We start from the raw sequence: 19,709 nt of genomic DNA, 5'->3' as shown, positions 1-19,709 counted from the left end.
CTCAGAGCCCTGGCAGCACACCTGAGCTTTCCAAAGCCGGGCTCAGAGCCCTGGCAGCACACCTGAGCTTTCCAAAGCCAGGCTCAGAGCCCTGGCAGCACACCTGAGCTTTCCAAAGCCAGGCTCAGAGCCCTGGCAGCACGGAGCAGCTGCAGCGTTCTGGTGCAGCCATGGGATGTCACGGCGCTGTTTACCCGGCGATCCTCCACCCCGGGCCCGGAATCTCCAGAATGCCGCAGCCCCCCGTGGGTGTTCCCTGCTCCCCAATGCTCCCGGTCACACCTCGGGCACAGAGTGAGGTGTGCCCCAAGCCAGGGCTGGGCTGTCCCGTGCCCCCAGCGCTGCCAGCGGCCCCTGCACCTGTACCTGCCACACCTCACTGTCCCCTCTCTGACTTGACTGAAATTGCGTTACTGGCAGTAACTGCTCCCCACGAGTTTGCAGTATGTTTGCATCTTTAAGAAAAAAATAAATCCTGAACCATAAATCACTTATGTAAACTGCACCTAGGAGTGAAGTGCTCTTTTAAACTCCACATCCAAACAGTTCATTAGCAAAATGATTCACTAATACAACACTGATAAGGGACATTATGAGGAATTTTCCTACAAACAAGCAGAAAAAGTAAATACCTGTATGGAAGATCACATTCTACACCAGTATCTCTGGTCTCTATATTGGTCTTTTGTTGGTTTTCCATTAGGTAGTCCAGTTTATCTTGCAATTCTTTATTCTGGGAAACAGTAATTTTCATCACAAGTTTATTTTATTTATGGTAATTAAACAAGGAAATAAAATTGCACATTGCCCTTTCCCTAAAAGAAACAGTGTAAAAGTATGTACTGATAAAATAAAGGAATCCTTAATTCTGGAAAGAATATAAATTAAACTAACAGTTTTATTCAGAAGCTTCTGGTCTAAGTCATTATAAAACCATTAGAAAATTGTAAGTTAAGAAACTTAGAGTGAATATTGAGACTTTATTGCACACACTCCTGACTGTATGACTGGTGTCATATGTTTAATTTCCATTTGAAGAACAGCAAATACATACAGTGATTGTACATTCGGATAGCACTGGATGACACTGGTTCAAATTAAATTTGGGTTCATAAAATAATCACAATAATGTAAACTTAAAATGTAATGCCTTACCTCACATTCTAAGAAAGAGATTTTGTCTAAAAGCTGTATTATAAATAATTCCTTTTCTTTTACTTTCTTCCTTAGCATTTCAATCTATGAAGAAAAACAAAGACATTTAGTCTGATGGGGATGGGAAAAGGAAGAAAAGGATCTCGGTATCACAGGAAGAAAACATATTTAATATTATTTTTCAGAAACAACTCAATACCTGTAAGTACTCACAAACTGCTTTAATCCCTCGATTAGCTACCAGATGTAGTGGACTTTTACTAAAGTGAATTCATTTTGCAGAACAGCTAAAGGGAAATCAAGGAACACTCAGAACACATTCTTTTTTTTCTGGCAGTCATTGCAAGAATGACCATTTCTGAATACTTTGATCAGATTTTCCATGCATTCTTACCAGTCACTTTTTAACTCTGTATATTAAAATCAAAACTGTGAACAAACACTAACATCATCTTCACCAGTGTAAAATTTTTCAGCATATCTGGAAACCAATGATTAATATAAATATTCCCATCCTGCTAAAGGAGAAGGATAAAATACTCAAGGCACAATAATGAAAACAATACTCTCCCAAAAATTTACTGGTAGAAATTATAAAATACTTAAACAAAAACATACAGAACTGTGGAAAAAAAAAAGCAAAACAAATGCACATATTGAACTGAAAAATGAAAAGCTGTAACACCAAGTGAACTTTAATTTAGTCTCCATGACTTTCAGGTATCACATGTCACTGTGATATGACACAATGATCAGTTGTTACTTGGAAAAGCTAAAACATCAACACCATACAGTGTTTTCAGCTGAACAGTTACAGAATACAGGAGTATTATCCTGTCATTATCCATCTTTCTCAAAATCAGATCTTTCCTTTTTTTCCTCTTTTAAAGTCCATAGAAAAACTACCTATTTCATCCTGTAGCATTTTCAGAAAATCTTAGAACATACCTTGATCTTCATATTTAATCACAACTTTGTTTAACAGTATGACTGAATTAAGTCAGTTATGTCTTCCCTGGTTCAGCAGCTTCAGTCCTGCCAATAAACTCCACTTTAGAAAAGATAAACTGTTCTCTTAGGACTTTCAAGTGGTTCTTCTCTATTAATATTCTCCTGCTATGCATATAAGGAAATATTACTAACACCAATAATCAGTGCCACACAAAGAAGCCCAAAGCCAAGCACAGCTGTGTGATCACACTGGCACACAGCCATTCTTGCTTGTTATTGAAAATAATCAACTCCATCAGCTGCCTAGGCTGGTTTTTACATCAAACACAAAATATTTCTGTTTCCAAATAAGTGATCAAACTATCTGTCATCCAAAAGCAAGACAACTCTCGTGTTTCACATACATTTACCTTAACTTATATTCATTCTATGATAGAAAGATCCTAAGATGTGAAATAAACTGACAGTAAACATTATGTTCACCAGTATCATGTACAAATAGATTTTGTGCAAGTTAAAATTAAAGTTCTGCTTATTTTTCACATTGGCCACAGAAAGACAGCTCCCTATGGATGTTTTTGAGTTATTTTAATTTGAATAGTCTGAAGGCAAAGATGAGCATGGACACCTTAAAATCTAACACAGAATACAAAAAGGAAGACTTTGACAAACAGCTTCCTCCCCTTCCCAAACACAGAACTGAACTCCAAAGAGACATTTTGTATTTTGGTGAGGATGCTCTAGGGAGCAGCAGACTGAAGCATACACAACAGCATCTCCAGGCTCTCTGTAACACGTTTACATAGTACCAGCCAGAACCCATTAAAGCCATGCCCTTGCCCCAGAATTACAATAGATTTTTAAAATCAGGTTTTGGTTTTTTTTTTCCTGCAGAGAATATTGTACTGTATCATCACAAGCTCTGTGTCTCAGTCAAGCAGCCAGACAGAACGGTGTGGTTAGACCATGCAGGTTACAGAATGATCAGGCTGTGAATTGTGTAACCTATATAAAACCTTGGGGTGGATCTTTAAACATCAGGAACTCAGACACAGCCACACATCCCAAATACGTTTCAGGAGAAATAAATGCAGCAGTGAGGCTGCATTTGAGGTGCTAAAATGAGAGGCTGTTTCAGTACCAGGAAAAATGTCCTGCAGTCCTGCTCCCTGGACACAGCAGAGCCCCTGTGAGGCCACTGCAGAAGGAAAGCAGGAATTCTGCACCCCCAGACACATGGCCAAACAGCTGCCTCAGCAGCCACTGCAGGCCAAGGGCTGAAACAAGTGTCCTGACACAGATGACACATCCCAGCACAGTAATTTACTATAAAATATAAGTTTATTTACTGAACAAGTACTTGGGTACACATCATCTTATGCCATTAACATCAGCAGCGAAAAAGCTGATTTGATTAATCCTTGACAAGGGTATGTCACAGGGAACCAGGAAAAACGGGAATAACTCTAAGAGATTATATTAATATATTAATATATTATTATATTAAATTTTAAAAACCCCACAAATGCACATCTTGAGAATTTCTTTGTTTCTAGAAGCTGCATAAAGCAAGAGAACATCTAGCAGGTGTCAGAGCAATAGATTTTGACTCTGGGTTGAATACAAGATAAGGAGGAGAAGCGGAGAAGCAAGATGGGTCAAACACAACACTCAACTCCAGGCCTGAGTGGTGGCCAGAACAGTCTGCTCAGAATGGTCAGAAACAAATCAGTGCAAGCCAAAGACTCCCAGATTCCATGGACTGACTCTTGTATCCAAGAAATTTCTGGACTGACTTCAGGATAAAATTATCATCAAGGTGTTCCTATGTTTTATTTCGTCAGTGCTCACAGTCTATAATCCACCTCATCCTTGCTGTGCCTGCAGACTTCAGGAGTTTCTGCTCACAGAACTCAGCAACTTGCTCCCATCCTGGCTTTTGCACAACTACCCTCTCAGATTTCTTCATAATTTTCCACAAGCACTATTCAGATACATCCTTCAGGCTCTCTCTGCCAACCTTCTCCAGAGATGTCCAGACAGACTTTCCCTAGCCCTTAATTCTTGACCTGACATTGTTAAGACTCCCCATTTCTACCTGTATTTCTATAACCTTCCTGTCTACATAAAGCACTCAAACAAAATGGCAACCTACTCAGAAATACCAGTTACATTAATGAGTCGCTCATTCCTTTTGAAACAGTTCTGCCAACAGCATTAATGTGACTTTAGCAACCCTGGGCCACTCAGTCACCCTTCTTCCTACCACTGCATTCTCTCTTACCTCCCCAACCCACTGTACCCATTGTTTCTCCTTCCCTTCTCCAGCTGGGAGACATCTGACTATTCCAAAGCTGGGAAGAGAAAAGCTACAAGGCCCAAGCTCCACTTTGTAATTTCTCTGGTGTGCCAGCAACTGAGGGGCACGACATGCACTCAGCCCTTCAGCCACCCCATCTCAATCCCTGGCACTTCCCTGCTGGGCAGAGAAGGGGCACCAAATCTCTCCCCATCCTGGCACAATCCATGAAGTTTCTGCCAGTGGTGCTGGGTGTGTAGCTTGCATTTCACATAACCACTGCAATTTCCAGTGAACTGAATCAGCATGCAAGATCCAACATGGAATGTGAATCATCCTGAATTTATCCACTGACTCAGGATTAATATGGTCACTGACTTCTTTTTTAGATCTCTCATCCTTGTTTCTGCCCTACTGCTGTCACCACCTCTATGCTTTTGCCTCATTCAGAAAACCTGAGGTCATTTCTCAAACTGCCTCAATCTTCAGATTGTCATTTTATCTTGCTGCATCTCCCAGAAAATTCAATTCTTCTTGTCCATCCCATTGATGAAGATCTCTTTATTTCTCATTTCTGCTCCTTATAGATTCTCCAAATACCAAACAATTGTCAAGGTACTTGAATGGACTGTGTACATACTAAACTTTGCTTCCCTAAGATGGAAAGTGGGATGAAAGAGTCAACAGCATTAAACTGATCTAATGGACAGAATACCTAAGAAGAACAGTGAAGAGAAGAGTTGGAGAACTGCAAGATCTAAAAGGAAGAGTCTGTAAAGAAATGCTGGATATGTGAGTAATGGTATCAGAATGAAAAGTCAAGCTATTAAAGCAGAAGGAAAAAGCATCTTGAGAGAAAAGTAAAATTGTTTTTAAATGTAGAGCCTTTATGAAGGCCTGAAATAGGAAACTATTTTATTCTGTGTAACTCAGATACAGACTTGGAGACATTAAACTATACAGTGACCTCCTGCATTGGAACAGATCCAGCTATTGGGTAAACTCAGTCACCATTTACCACTTAACAGTATCATCCATTAGTTTAAAATATTTACCAGCACATAGTTTTAATATATATAAGTATCATTTTATTCAAGTATACCTATATTTTCCTTATTCATCCACCATTAATGTACTGGGCATCAGTAACACCAATACAGAGACATGAACAAATTAATCAGAACTATGACTGCACAGGACAAACAGATGCTACACAGCATGCACAAAACAAGACAGACAAGACATTGCAACATACATCAGCCTGAGCTCGCAGAGCTAACTGCTGTACAAGGAGAACAGGATTTTCCTCAGTCCTGTATCTCACTGGACCTGAACTGGTATTTATGAGAGGCTAGACAAGAATTGAAACTTTTTCAGGGGGCATAATGCAGTGATAGGAATGAGCACCTTTGCCTTTTAATCCTCCTTAAATCACGTGAACAACTTATCCACTTAAACTTATACTTTTGCATTTTAAACCTCACATTGCATTTACAGAAGAAGTAACTGACTGATTTAGGTTAATGCACCAATGTAGAGACCTTCCTAAATGAATGAGCTCCATGAACACATTATCCAGTGGTTGATGTCCATGTATTGCTGAAGTAGGGGCTGACATGTCCTAATGAGTAACAGACATTGGCTCATTGTCTGCACACAACCCACTTCGTTAAGCACTACCTTAGTAATGGGCAAGTTTCTAATTGATGACTTGGCCAGGCAATTCCCAGCTGAAAGTGCTGATGTTGTGCATATATAAACCCTCTCACCAAACACCAGCAGTGATTCTACTTCTGCCAACAGATAAGCATTGTACTGCTTGCTCAAGTCCACTGAGGAATGCCAAACACTTGTACTGGGGAGGGGGGGAGGAGGGTGTGGGAAGTTATTCATGTTCTGTCCTTTATCTTCTTCCTCCAAGATCCCAAGGTGTGTTTCTCTTTCTACATTTCTTATTCTGCATTTTTGTTGTTGTTTCATTTTTATGGCAGGTACTATGGAATGCAGATCTTGGTTAATAAAAGTTTGGCATCTGTCGTCGGTAGTTCCATGTTCTCCTCTGTGGCTTCTCTTACATGACCTTGAAACTGTTCTTCCATATTAAAAGAGGGAAATTTCAGTATATAGCTGAAGTTGGAGTGTCTTGATACAGATGTTTTCAGATGTTTAAGTCTTTTTTGGAAAAATTTCTTCTTTTTATACCCCATTTGTGCAATACAAAGTCTCTTCTGTATTTGGGATATCATTTGTTCATTAGCACTTTGTCCTTTCATGCAAGTATCCTCCCCAACAGACAGGAGACAGCTTCTCCCTGATGTCTGGTCACCATTTATTATCCAAGGAATCTGAGACTAAAGCTGGAGAACAGCTCATGGGCCATGACCTAGAGACAGTTCAATTCAGTCGTTAGGGGAATTTCATGTGAAATCTAAGTTCTGCAGATAATTTCTTGGCATGAGATCAAATATCCTTCTCTCTTCAGCTCCCTTCAGAACAGCTTCCTATATCTGCATCAGCCCCCTTGCCTTGCTTATAAAACGTAAATGCTAATTTCCTTCCCTCCTCTGCTTCTCAATAACGAAACGACATTACATATAAAATAAGCTTACTGTGCAATGAAATTGTAATCCATTTCAAAGTGAATTGCATAATTCTCCAAAATTAAACCTCTCTTAAATCTCTCCAGGTTTGAAATTGAGAACAAGCCACAAAATAATTATATTGCTAATTTAAAATCTATGCTTTGTATTTCATTTATCTTACATGAAAGTCTCATTCCCTACAGTGGCACCGACAGGAGGAACTGGTTGACCATCGGATAGATAGTTAGAAGAGAAGCTTTTACCCCTCTCACAGAACAAGAGCAATTGCAGCCCTGAAGGGAACAGTGTGCTAGCAGCTTCCCATGCCCTCCTGTGGTGCCCCTGTGCCTGCATCTGCCTGCCCAGTGCCGTCTCTGCAGGGAAACTCCTCAGTGGAAGGGCCTGAAGTTTATGTGCCTCTGCCTTTCACCTGTGAGTCTCCCTGCAAATTCTTCCTCTCATCAAACTGTCTTTTTCCTGGATTGCCTTTGCTCTACCCAGCCATTCTTTAACACAGCTACAAAGGCAAGGGCTAAAAAATCTGAGCCTTGGGTGACCCACTCTGGCCATCTGTCTCTCCTCACTTGTTTTTTGAAAGCCTGTGATGTAAAAATAGTATAAGAAAAGGGCTGGGTTTATAAACACCTGCAAAATGCAAGTCCTGCACTTTTAACTGCCAGCACTGCATTTAAATCATACTACACTAAGCTGTGAACAAATAGATTTGTTTAACAAACAAGTTCAACACAGGGATAAATCTGTCAGCCATAAATCATCTGCAATCTCTCTCTAATGAGAACATGAGGCTTTAAGACTATGCAGGATAACTTTCTGCTCAGCTGGTGCACTAATGAGCAGCAATTTTTGCTCTCACAGAAGAGAATCCCTATGAGGATGAAAAATGTGTGTGCATGAGAGCTAACACACAGATGTGTTGAAGGTCACCATCTCCAGAAAATTTCCATTTTATTTCTCCCATTTATTTTTTCTTCTGAAAGTTATTTCCTAGGCTTCTATTTAATTTATGACTGGTTTGACTAGATCAAGTTGAAAATGGTTCTATTAACGCTTGAGATGGAAGGATTTCTTTTCAGAGGAAAAAAAATAGAAGCAATTTTTTTTTTTTGCTAAGGAGTACAAGCACACTGAATTGTGAGTGTCCTCCTCTGCCTGGGCTCAATTCCCTAGATCACATAACCATTGCATTCAGTACCAACATGATGATATCTGTAAAGAGGAAGGTGTTAATACTCTACCTCCACGGCCTCCTACATCTGATGCTTCTCTGCACATCCTCTTTCATGCCTGAATTAGGACTGACCACCAGCTCCTAACATATTTTTAAATGCCATCAAAATAGCACCAGAGGTGTTGAGTTGCCTGCTGCATCACAAAATTCCATTCTAAAGCTTCTCTTTCACTTCCTCCTGGCTGCTTGCTGTTCTTTTACAGAATGCCCTGCATCTGTGATTTGCAAAGGATCCATCATCTTTCCCAGAAATGGCTTAAGAGCAATCTACTCCGTGATTTTTTCCAGCCAGGAGATTCATCTCAGTACTTGTCCAATTTTGACAGTTCTCCATATGAGTTTGAAGCAGTATATCTTGTTTGTTCAGCATCCCTCTGAAGTGATGTTCATTTCTCCAATTTCTCTGAATTGGAGATGGTAACAGCATAAACTCGTTGTGATTTACACTGGAAGAGTGAAGCCCTTGTTTATACTTCAGATCTGTGTCCAATATATGAAGATTAATTGTAACCAAAGCTCATCCTGTAGTAAAGCAAGTTTAGGCTTTCTCACCTAGCAGCTCAAACAGTAGCCCTCTTTCAGCTTCAATTTCTGCTGATAATTTTAACTACTTACTTTCCTTCCACTTCTCTCCTGAGTTTCCAAGGCTAGCCTGTTCTCACTCTGCTGACTGCCACAGAGAAGCTAAGTGTTTCAGAAAGCAAGATTTCTAGATTTTGAATTATTTAGTTAATCTTTCTCAATTATTTAAATGAAAGTTATCAATATCATCATAAAACCCAAGATGGCATGTTACTTTACAGATACCAGCCATGAAAATATTGCAATGAGTAACAGGGCAGATTTTCATTACACTTTTCTTGATATTCCTTGCCATTACATTCTGCAATCAGTTAAATTTAGTGTAGGGAGGATGTGTGTTTAAATATACCCTGATGAACATGTCTTCCGGGACTTAAATAGTAGTGCAATCTTCCCTATTTGCTCTAGCAGATATTTTTAGTGCTGCTGCTCACTAGTTTTCAACCTAACTTCAGAACAGCTCTTCAGATAGCATTCCTTTTCAATATTTTTATTGCCAGCTTTTCAGCTTCTATGGCATAGTTAGCAAGTGTTTGCTTAAAATGAGCCAAAAAATACTTATCTAATAGTATGAAAAGTACAAAATCATGAAAAGCACCACATGCTTGGATAGCTGAGGACATACATATCTGCAATGTTTTTTCTCTTGCCCCATGGTGAACAGCTACTGTTCTCCACATTATTAAAACTGCTATTTTTAGGCCTTTAATTAAGAGTCTAGTTTAAAACAGGGCATGCCAACTATATTCTAGATATTTTCTCTAACACAGTACAAACACAAGCAACAAATAGCACAAAATTAAGAAAGCAAGCCCCAAACATTAAATGTCTGATGTATTTGGTACCACCTGACCTGATGAAACCTCTGGTACAGGAGCCTTTAGCTAGCTCACTAGTGAAAATATAGACGTAGCTACGCAGGTGTTCATGCAGAAGGAAGCTGAATTAAAATAAAAATTAAAACACACAGGGACTAAAGGAAAGAGCAGAAATATCTCCCCTATGGCTAGGTGGCAGTCAAGAGTGATAGAGGTTTAACTGAATCTGAAAAGCAGGCATTCAGACAGGAGTTAGAAGCAGACATGTTTGACAATTAGTAGTGACTTGGTCACCTAACACTCATTAAATAGGACAACCAGATGGTCTAGAAGGGCTTTCTGTGTATATGAAGGCACCAGCAGAGATACAGTACAAGTAATTAGCTAGCTAAACTTACCCATTAAATCTAATATTAATGAAATCATCATCATTGGCTCAAGCTTTATATGTGGTTTTATTCCAAAACAAAAGATAGAGCTGAAAGGACTTGTTATACCAATGCAGCCCACTAGAGGTCAAGTTACAACCAGAAGTTTAAAATATATTTAGTAATAAAGGGCAAAATTTAGGCCACCATCCTCATGTATTACTAGATGCATTCAGGGTGCCACATATATCCCAAATCCTTCAGGAAAAACTCTGTACAGAGATACAAAGCAGATTATCTAATTGTTCCCATAATCAATTATCTAATTGTTCCCATAATCCATTAATTAGATGGACTGGATTATTGGACTGGAGAAACTTTCTTTATTAAAATACCATGGTATGAAGACTGTAAATTCTGTTTTAGACCAGCTAGGATGCTTAAAAACAGTGATAATGGTGAACTAAATTAAAACCAAAACCTCCAGACTTGATATGTCTGATACAACAGAAGAACTTTAATCTCTCTGTGTAAAAGACACTAGCATCACTCATCTGATCATACGGAAGGGCTGCATCAGAATCTTATAAAACAAAGCATATGTAAATACATATAAATACAAATGCAGAAAGAATGCCTTAGATTTGAGTGGTTTCTAAACATTTGACATCTTAAGTGTATGATGTCAGATACAAATCAAAAGTGTCTCATGAACGCCCATCGTCTGTGCAGTAGGAGGCTCATCTAATAGAGCTGTCAGCTTTGTGAAGCTCCAATTTAAACTTATCTATTTTCCATGTCATTCTTTCCACTTGGACAAACAGAAATGTTTGCAATTACAGCCTTCTGACCACAGAACAGTTTCCTGACACACAGGTAGCCTGTAACCTAAAGCATTTATCCAGCAAAATTCCACTTAAAATTTTACAGGAAATGGCAGCAGCTAAGACAATGTCCCCAGACCAGGGAAAGAAGAGACGAGCAGTGAAAATCTGTGCTTGCTCACCTATTTCTGTGAGGAATCATATTAAACAAACAAAAAAATAACCTAAGCAAAATCTCCCAAAACCAGAAGAACAAAGCACTAAAGGTCAGCTTTTGCCTTCCACTTCTGTACAGGAAGGAGACCATTAATGACTAGAGTGCATCACATCAGAGGTACCCTCTGAGCTGGAAGTTGTGTTCATTTCCTGAACACCCATGGAGAGGTACAGAACTAGTGTCAGCCTAAAGATCACAGTATATAACCCAGAGCCACTGCATTAAACTGCTTTCATCTACTCTTTCTGCTTCACTGGCTCCAGATGCTTAACTCAACTTCCACTGTAACAAAGGTGGCAGAAGGCAACTACACAAAGAACAGTTCTCTTTGGATTATGTACTAAAAGAATTAGTGCTCCCCAAAGACTCTGAGTTGTTTTACTACATCTCACCTCCTCAACCATATGCTTGACTTTCTTCTGCTGGCAGTGGACCATGTCATCCAGATGCTTGATCCTCTCTCTCAGGCTGGCTGCTTCCTGCTCCAAATGCTGTGACCTGGCAAAACACGCAAGCATCAAGCCTGTAAGTGGGGAGCTCTGCAGTATAAGCAGAATAAGAACAACTCCCACAGTCCACCATAAATCAGGCCAGGCAAGTCAAATTGCACTGACAGATGTCAAATTGTCCAAAGTACATTTTAATGTGATCTTAGTCCAAGTGGCTGTCTCCACCCAAGTTATCTCACCTTTGTCTTGCATACTGACATGATTACTCAGAGCCTGAAGTGCTGACAATTAAACAATGAGACAAAACTCATCTCAAGGTGTATTTCCCTTTAGTGAAAGGCTTTGACACAACTACATCTTTAGCTTCAGAGAGACACATTTAGGCTGACTTACTACTACCTGCAAATATTTCGGAAATGTATGTTAAACAAAAGCCAGGAAGCAGGTCTGCTTTCAAAGCTGTCTTACTGCAGGGGAGCCTGGAGTCAAGAATTTGTCAGAGCTGCCAACAGCAGCAGAATGCTACCTGGAATAGTATTAACTCCTCAGCAGTCAGCAGGAATGCTATGAATGGTTTAAATTTGTCCATACAACTCTTCAGATAGTTTCTGCATTTCTTCAAATCTCTTTAATACAGCAAGTGAACTCCCACAGAACTCCTGCCACAAGCTGGTTTGGCAGCTTGTCAGAAAAGCAGCTGTAGAATATGCAAGGAAACCGGAGTGAAGCTTTTCCATAAATTTTTGTCTCTTTGGCCATGGGAGTCTCCATTTTTATCTGAATGTCCAATTCTTAAAATTTGTCAAAGAAAGCAATTTCTTGCTTACAAAATAAACTGCTGTACTCCTAGGTTCAGGACTGGACAGAATTTGAGAATGGGAGGAGGGGAATCAAAAACAAAAAGGCTTTTTTCATCTTGGTCTGTGCACAGCAGAAAAAAAAAACTGTTAAAGCTGCAAATAGAAAAACCATTCTAAGACAAAGCAGCAGATGGCAAACTGTAAGACGTGATTCCAGTGAATGACTGAATTGTATCCTGCTTCCCCCAAAAGAGTCTCTATTAACAGTGAAGTACTCTGCAGAAATGTAACTGCAGCACTTTGACAAGGACTCAAAAAATTCAAAGCATTGCTGCAGGTTTTTCAGTTGTGTGTATTAACATCTCATAAAACTTTAATTTATATTTTAATTGCAATTGTAGCACATATTTTGTTTGTCATTTTTTATTTCATTGGAAGACTCAGGATCTTAAGCACTGATAGCAATGGAGAAATGGAACAGACATCCTTCCTAAGGTGGAGCTTGAGTGTCTGATAAGGTACAGGCAGGTAAAGACAACTTAAGAATAAATCAGCATCATCTGAACACAGAGTCATTGCTTGCATGGCATAGATTGCAACTGTGAGCTTGCTTGCCTTGCACAAATTCCTGCCTGGACATTGCCTGTACCCTTTTACTGCAGCATAACTTTACACTGAAAAGGATTCACTGAAGCAAGAAGTGTCTGTGTTATTCAGAGGTAAAGGAAAACACCAGTTATCTTTCATCTCCATATTCTATGTTGTATGTGAGCAACAGCTGTTCACTTGAAATTATTATTTTAACAGGCTGCTGTGAAAAGCCATTCTTACTCTGAAACCAGAGAAGCTGGTCACAGATCAATACAAGGCACTGAGAAGCTCTCAGCAGGGACCTTCTTTCATGTTTGTGCTTCCCAAAGGACAGCAGGAAGCCCAAAACCTTAAAACTTAATTTCTGGGTGCCACAGAACCATAAGTAGTAATCAAGTACTTTCATATATATATTCAGTCTCTGGTTGTAATTCATCTTTACCCACTGGAGCAGTGTCATATAAACCTTTGAGTTTAGATACTGAAAGTATTCATAGTCAGGATCATACACTTCTGAATTTGGGAATGCATATTTGAGAAAAATGCAAGCTACAGATATGTCAGAGCTTATTCCACCTACAATGGACTCCACACATTTGCAAACAACTTTTCAGAAAAGATGTATGAAGGTGGTCATTCTTGCAAAAAATAATTGTCTTGATATTTTACATGTCAGTAAACCTACATTCAGATGAACAATCCCTACCCCCTACCACACTGCAGTTTTAAAGTTAGAAAAGGCAAAATTCAGATGTCTACAAAAACAAAAAACCCCACATGTTTCCTAGCAATAGTAGAAGTTCCACAGGCAAGTTATATCTCACCTTTCACTGTCAGAGTTGTTTTCAGATTTTGCTCCTGATATTTGTAGTTCATTTAATTCAAGTTGTTTTTTCAGCTGGTGACGTTCCTAAACAAGAAAAGTTATCATTCAGTTCTCCATGTATCGAAATGTAAAGGCTTCACAAAGCACATTTCATTGCAATTCAAAACATCATTTGTGAAATTAAAATAGAAACTGATTAAACAAAATTCATGCATTTCCTATAGCCAAGGAGGACAGAATACATAATAATAAAATCAGTTTCCCAGCTATGCATGGAAACAAGATCAATTTTCAATTTCCTATGTGAAGATGTATGGCTGTACTTGAAACTGATTTTTTTCGTTAAAAAGATGAGTCATCAAAGTCTTTAACTACATAAAGTCAAATTGTCCACATTACCACTCCAAAAAGATCTCCCAATCCAAGGCTGAGCTAAAAGGTACTGCTGCATTTTCTTCCCCCAGAGTATTTCTGTTTAAGTGCCCACCATCACAGTGCTTATGAAGATCTGTGAGGACTTAGGGTCTGAGTCAAACAAGTTAACAGAGAAATGTAAGTGTTTTATCCACCTTGAGGGCAATTTAAGAGGCATTCAGTCTCACTGGGTGAGTATGAGCCAGGTAAGAACAGATTAAAGAACTAAAGTGAAGGAGCTCCTCTGTACTTGTGAACTATATGCAATCCTACATTCACTGCATAACACTTAAAAGCTGTAGGCTGAAGCCCAGATGAAGTTAATGGAGCCACTAGAGGGGCTATTATTAGGCTGAGTAATTTCTCAGTGTAATCATTAATTCTACTAATGGATTTGCAAGCATTAGACAAAAGGGACTCAATGCACATTAGACTAACAACTCAAGCCAAAAAGACTGGCTTATAAAAATCTACTTCTCAGTAGATACTGATATTAAATATGTACTACAATAAAGTGAAATTAGTGAAAGAAAATCAAAGAAAAACACTTAATTGGGAAGAGCAGAAGATTTTACTCCCTCCTAAAAGTGACTAAAACACTCTCTGCTCTTGTATTAGACATAGTGAGGCACGAATCTTTAAAGATGTCTGCTATTGAATTAAATGAGAAATGCCAAAGTACATCCAAGACCATTTCATAGTCACTGCAGCCAAGGAAGCCCTTGAGCTTCACATTCCCCAGCAGCTGCTCCTTGTTGGTGAGAACAAGGTCTAGAAAAGCACCTCTCCTCACTGGCTCCTCTATCAGCTGGAGAAGGAAATTATCATCAACACATTCCAGGAACCTGAATTGCTTATGCTCTGCTGTGTTGTCCCTCCAAATGATGTCAGGGTGGTTGAAAATCCCTATGAGGACCAGGGCTTGTGAACAAGAGGCTGCTCCCATTGTCTGTAAAGGGCCTCATCCTTTCAGTCTTCCTGGCTGAGTAGCCCCCCACTCTGATGTCACCTGTCCCTGCCCTCCCTTTAACCCTGCAGGTTCTTCATCAACTTCTTACCCATCCCCAGACAGAGCTCTGTGCACTCTATGGACCCACCACAGCAACATTTCTGAGACTCTGGGTCATTTATGATTATTACTTGATTAGGCCTAAGACACCTTGCACACTGAATGGTTTTTAAATTCTCTCTTTAAAATAATGGTTCATTTCCTAAATAAATGCTGCCCTGTAAGGACCACCTGGAAGAGAGAACCACCTCCTCATCACAGGGTCTCTATGGCAGTCCAGGACCATTTACTGATATAAATACTAGGATGCAAACAGCTCAGTATGTCACTGAGCAGGGAGCTGAGCAGCAGAACAATAACTTCTGGAATTTCCTCCATGCTCTTGGTGCATTTCCTGTCATGCAGCAGTCAGCTCTCCTACCTCTTCCATGCGTTCAATCAGCCGGTCCAGCTCACCAATTCTCTGGTCTTTCTCCTGTATGCTTGTTTCTGTAACCTGCATCTTCTTGTTTGCCTCTTCAATAGCCTTCAGAAGTCGATTTGTTTCCTCCTAAAACAAGAACATTTACAGTCATGTTAGCATCTAACATATTCATGAGGAATATTTCTTCTTGTTTCTGGATCTAGGGCCAGGCTAACAGCTCTTAAACAGCTCAAAGCTTTTCACTACACCTGCTCAGAAATCTGGAAGAGTGATGACCCTGAGAGAGAATTTTATACAGCAAAAAGATACTTTGAAATACACAGGAATTAGTAAAGCATCATTATGACAATCCAAGAGAAACTTTTACCCATTTCTTAGATAGCTGATTTCCCTTCCCTTGGGAATGGAAGGATGCTGTTAAATAACACCATGAGAAAAATATGCTTCTGCAAAAGACAGCTTTCTAAACACCCTAGCTGGCCATGTTCAGCTTTGTACTTTCCTTACATGTAGAGCAATATGAATAAAAAGGAGCATCTATCTTCAATCTCTATCATTATCTGACTCTAGAATTTTAAAAAATGCAACAACTGATTGCTCATAGAAAGGTTTAACTTGAGGTGGAGGGAAATTTGGGGACATTAGAGTTCTTGCTCCAGTAGCATCCAGTGAAGTTGTTTCCTTTCTCCTTCTTAAACTGTCACTTGTTAAAATTGGACATTATGTCTTCCGTTTTTAGAGAATCAAAAGTTTAAAAATTCTACTTACCCCATTTCAGATTTTGAAATCTAGATTATCATTGATATTACTATGTTTGAATACATATTTTTCTTAGTCCTACAACCCCAAATGTTTGGAAAACTTAGTAACTATAGCACGACTAATCACAGAGACAGGAGTGGAGGAATTTACATCAACTCTGGAGTATGAAGCAATTGAGAAATTACATCCAAGCTAAGCACGGCTCTTACAGACTGGCTCTACATACCAGGAGCATTTCTTTCTCAGCCTTGTGTTTCTGTTCCTCTTCTCGCATTTTCTCCTCGTACTGACTATACAGCTTTCTGGTCATCTCTCTCATGACTTCAGCATTGGCTTCCTGTGATGATTCCACCTATGAGAGAGGAAGGTTGCCCCATCAGTAAGTACAGTAATACTAATATTGCTGGCAGCAGGAGAAAGAGAGTTCACATGATGAGAAAATAAGAGTTTGAAGTTAAGCTCCCCCTTGTTATAAATCTGGCATTGCAAAAGTAGGCTTCCATTTGCATCAAGACCATTTACAGCCTTGTGCCAGAATTCACATAATTTGAATCTGTAGAAGTTACTGTTCCATGAAGTTCCATGTTGTCTGAAATTAGCTCATTTAGTCATTGCTGATCCAAGATCAGGCCATGCCTCTCTGCTGAACCATTCCATAACAGCCTCCAAGTTACTTGGTTTGTTTCCCCATTGAAATGATACTGTCTCCCCCTGCTCTACTGAAGCACGGACTAGACTCAACTCCTCTTTCTAAATGAGCATGAACACTCAAAGCAATACTTTATTGTGGTACCTTCCCTGCAATCAAACTGCCAATTCTCAGGTGTGTGGAAGGGTTAATTTTTAACAACAGAACCAGAAACTTTACTAGAGCTCTGGGGAAGAGGGCAGAATGGTCATTCAGAGACAGGATTTCCTGTGTTGGCTGAAAACACTGACTTAACCACACCCTCAGTAATTAAACACCAGATAGGATCTTCACAGCTCAGGTACATCTACTGTGTAAACCACAATAAAAGTGAAGTAAAACAGCTAGTACAGAACTTAGCTCTCCTCCTAGAGATGCTGTGAATCAGCCATGTGAAATGCTGTGGGTGCTACAAAAGTGACAGGAATTAAGTGCTCCCTGCTGATCACCACACTAAACACAGCTACAAAATAGAGCTCTGATGATTGAGGTTTTGGGTTGGATTTTTTTTCTAATTCAAGGACCAAAAGGTTTAGTATACCCCTGGGTTCATCCTGCATGGCAGAAACAAGCTTGTTTAGTACTCTGTAGAAAAACAACAGTGTGCTTCATTCTTTAAAAAGGGATGAGCCCTGAAGGACTCCACTTGTACTGCAACTGCCCCCTCTGTCATCTCACCTAGGCCAACCCTGGGGCACTGCTAGTGACCTGCACTTCATGAGATGGTGTGGAGTTAAATGAACCTTCCACATTTCAGGAAGCCTGAGAGAATTGTATCATTTAGAGAAAGCCAATCATCAAACCCCAGATTCCTTAAGATACACTGAACTGGAACAGGATCTCTGGCCCTTTATCGCCATCATTCCCTCCCTTACACCTTGAGCAATGAGAACAGTAAAAACAAGCATTAAAAAGTGACTGTGTCAGGGCATCTGTTATAATACACTTAAGCAACATCTCCACTCTAAGTTATTACAGATTTATTAATAAACCAAACCTCTTTAATAAGCCCCACAGGTGTGTTCTCCACCCAGACTGTAATCATGGCACACAGTAGTTACTGCTTTTCAACACTAACCTCCCAGATGCCACACCATCCCCTTACATTCACCCCTGGAATGAATTCCAAGAACTCGTAGCACCTTTTGAGACATAATTTTATATTTAACTGTCAAAGACAGTAGTGAGGTATATTTTTCACTAACTTGGTACTAAACCTGAAAGTGTGAGGGCAAAATTTACGCTTTTGCTTTGTAAATGCAGGGCATGTATTCTGCAGAGCTTGACATGCTTGAAGATAAACAAATCCTTATGCATTCAGTTGAACTGAGACCTGAGCTGCAGGTCCTTGCCCTTAGAAGCAGACATACCTTTCCCTGACTTGCTGGGGCATGTCCTTAATATTATAATGAAGCCCAAATTTCTGTCTTAAAATCTTAATATCATCATCTTTGCATCTGTTACTTGGTTTTTCCCTCTTTTTATTTTCTGCTGACAACAGCAGGTGCAAAATACAGCTACTTCTACAGCCTGTAGAGCTTCACTGTGAGAGGAAAGCAGAACATGAAATGCACTTATGTTTTCTTGTTTAACCATTCATCATTAAGCATGAGTGCTAGTCACTAGCAAAACAGCCAGAAAGAAATATCTTCTCTCACAAGATCAAACATGAATGTAGCTACAGTCACCTTAATTTCAGAAACTTTATCAAAAATGGAAAGAAATTTTTCAAAATTTGACGAATTCTGATGTATTATATCCCAATTGGTCTACTTTGAGCTATTTTAAGAGAGACAAAGGTTTCCGGCAGGGAGAGGGTATTGTTTGGTTTTTTTGGGGTTTTTGTGGGCTTGGTTTTTTTGAGATTAAAGGAATACATTTGGCTGTGAGGGGAGAACATGGTCGAGCTTTCTGTCATATCAAACCTTGCAGTTTGTGTTTTATTTGCTTGCATTTCTCTGAAAGAAATAGCTTAATTCTCTTTTGAAGATGCTTGCTGTTACCTGCTGACCACATGCTCATAAGACTTAACAGACTACTTATTAAAAATGGTGCAATACTAAAGAAACAACACCAAGAAATTCAGGTAGCAATGTGCAGAGTTGTAATATTCTTTCACTTAACAATTATGGACACTAATAACCATTTAATGGTTTGAATTTTCACCTGCCAACATCTCTGTCTCTTATGTTACATCCCAAGTTATGGGAAGACTGCCTGTCGCCAGCTGAGATTCTTTGTTATTAAGCCAGTATTGATTCACAGGAACAAGGGAGCTCGAGGGCATGACAAGGGCATGAAGGATGAAGAACCCTTTACAAATAAGGCCAAGGAATTTATTTTAAATCCACCTAATGCCCTTACTGTGCAGTATTTTTAGGGGAGTTTATATACCTTTAACTTCAGTAACTGATTTTCAATTTGTGCCGTTTCCAGTTGCTTTTGCTTCTCTCTCAGCTTTTCCATAGATTGCTCATGCGTATGCTTTAAATTCCTTATTTGTTCCCTTATGTCTGTGTTCTCCAATGTAACATCCACTAGAGTTTTCTAGAAGAAAGAGGCAAAGCACATATTAAAAATCAGAAACAATTTGATAAATTAATATAGGCAAGATATTGTGAAACAGCACATTTAAAGAGCTTTCTGACATATTAATGCAGTGTGAACAGTTTTGCAAGTTTTAACATTTAAAATTATGGCT

General features: G+C 39.4%; 1 protein-coding gene across 5 annotated transcripts in view; it reads right to left on the bottom strand.

Annotated features, from left to right (window-relative positions):
* MYZAP (myocardial zonula adherens protein) overlaps window positions 1-19,709 on the bottom strand; it is a 52,681-nt gene that overhangs the window by 12,264 nt on the left and 20,708 nt on the right. For 4 of the 5 annotated variants that reach the window (XM_074549420.1, XM_074549419.1, XM_074549424.1 and 1 more), the window contains 7 exons: window positions 19,403-19,555; window positions 16,547-16,672; window positions 15,556-15,684; window positions 13,710-13,795; window positions 11,438-11,543; window positions 1,156-1,239; window positions 633-733 (listed from right to left, as the gene is read on the bottom strand). In XM_074549420.1, coding sequence (XP_074405521.1) covers window positions 633-733; window positions 1,156-1,239; window positions 11,438-11,543; window positions 13,710-13,795; window positions 15,556-15,684; window positions 16,547-16,672; window positions 19,403-19,555 — 785 coding nt within the window. Of the gene's footprint in view, window positions 1-632; window positions 734-1,155; window positions 1,240-2,977; window positions 6,789-11,437; window positions 11,544-13,709; window positions 13,796-15,555; window positions 15,685-16,546; window positions 16,673-19,402; window positions 19,556-19,709 lie in introns of those variants that run through there. The other variant, XM_074549423.1, reaches the window with a different exon arrangement.

Source organism: Zonotrichia albicollis, chromosome 11 (assembly GCF_047830755.1).
Source record: "Zonotrichia albicollis isolate bZonAlb1 chromosome 11, bZonAlb1.hap1, whole genome shotgun sequence".
NCBI classification, from domain to species: Eukaryota; Metazoa; Chordata; class Aves; order Passeriformes; family Passerellidae; genus Zonotrichia; species Zonotrichia albicollis.
This window is presented reverse-complemented; position numbering and strand designations above follow the sequence as displayed.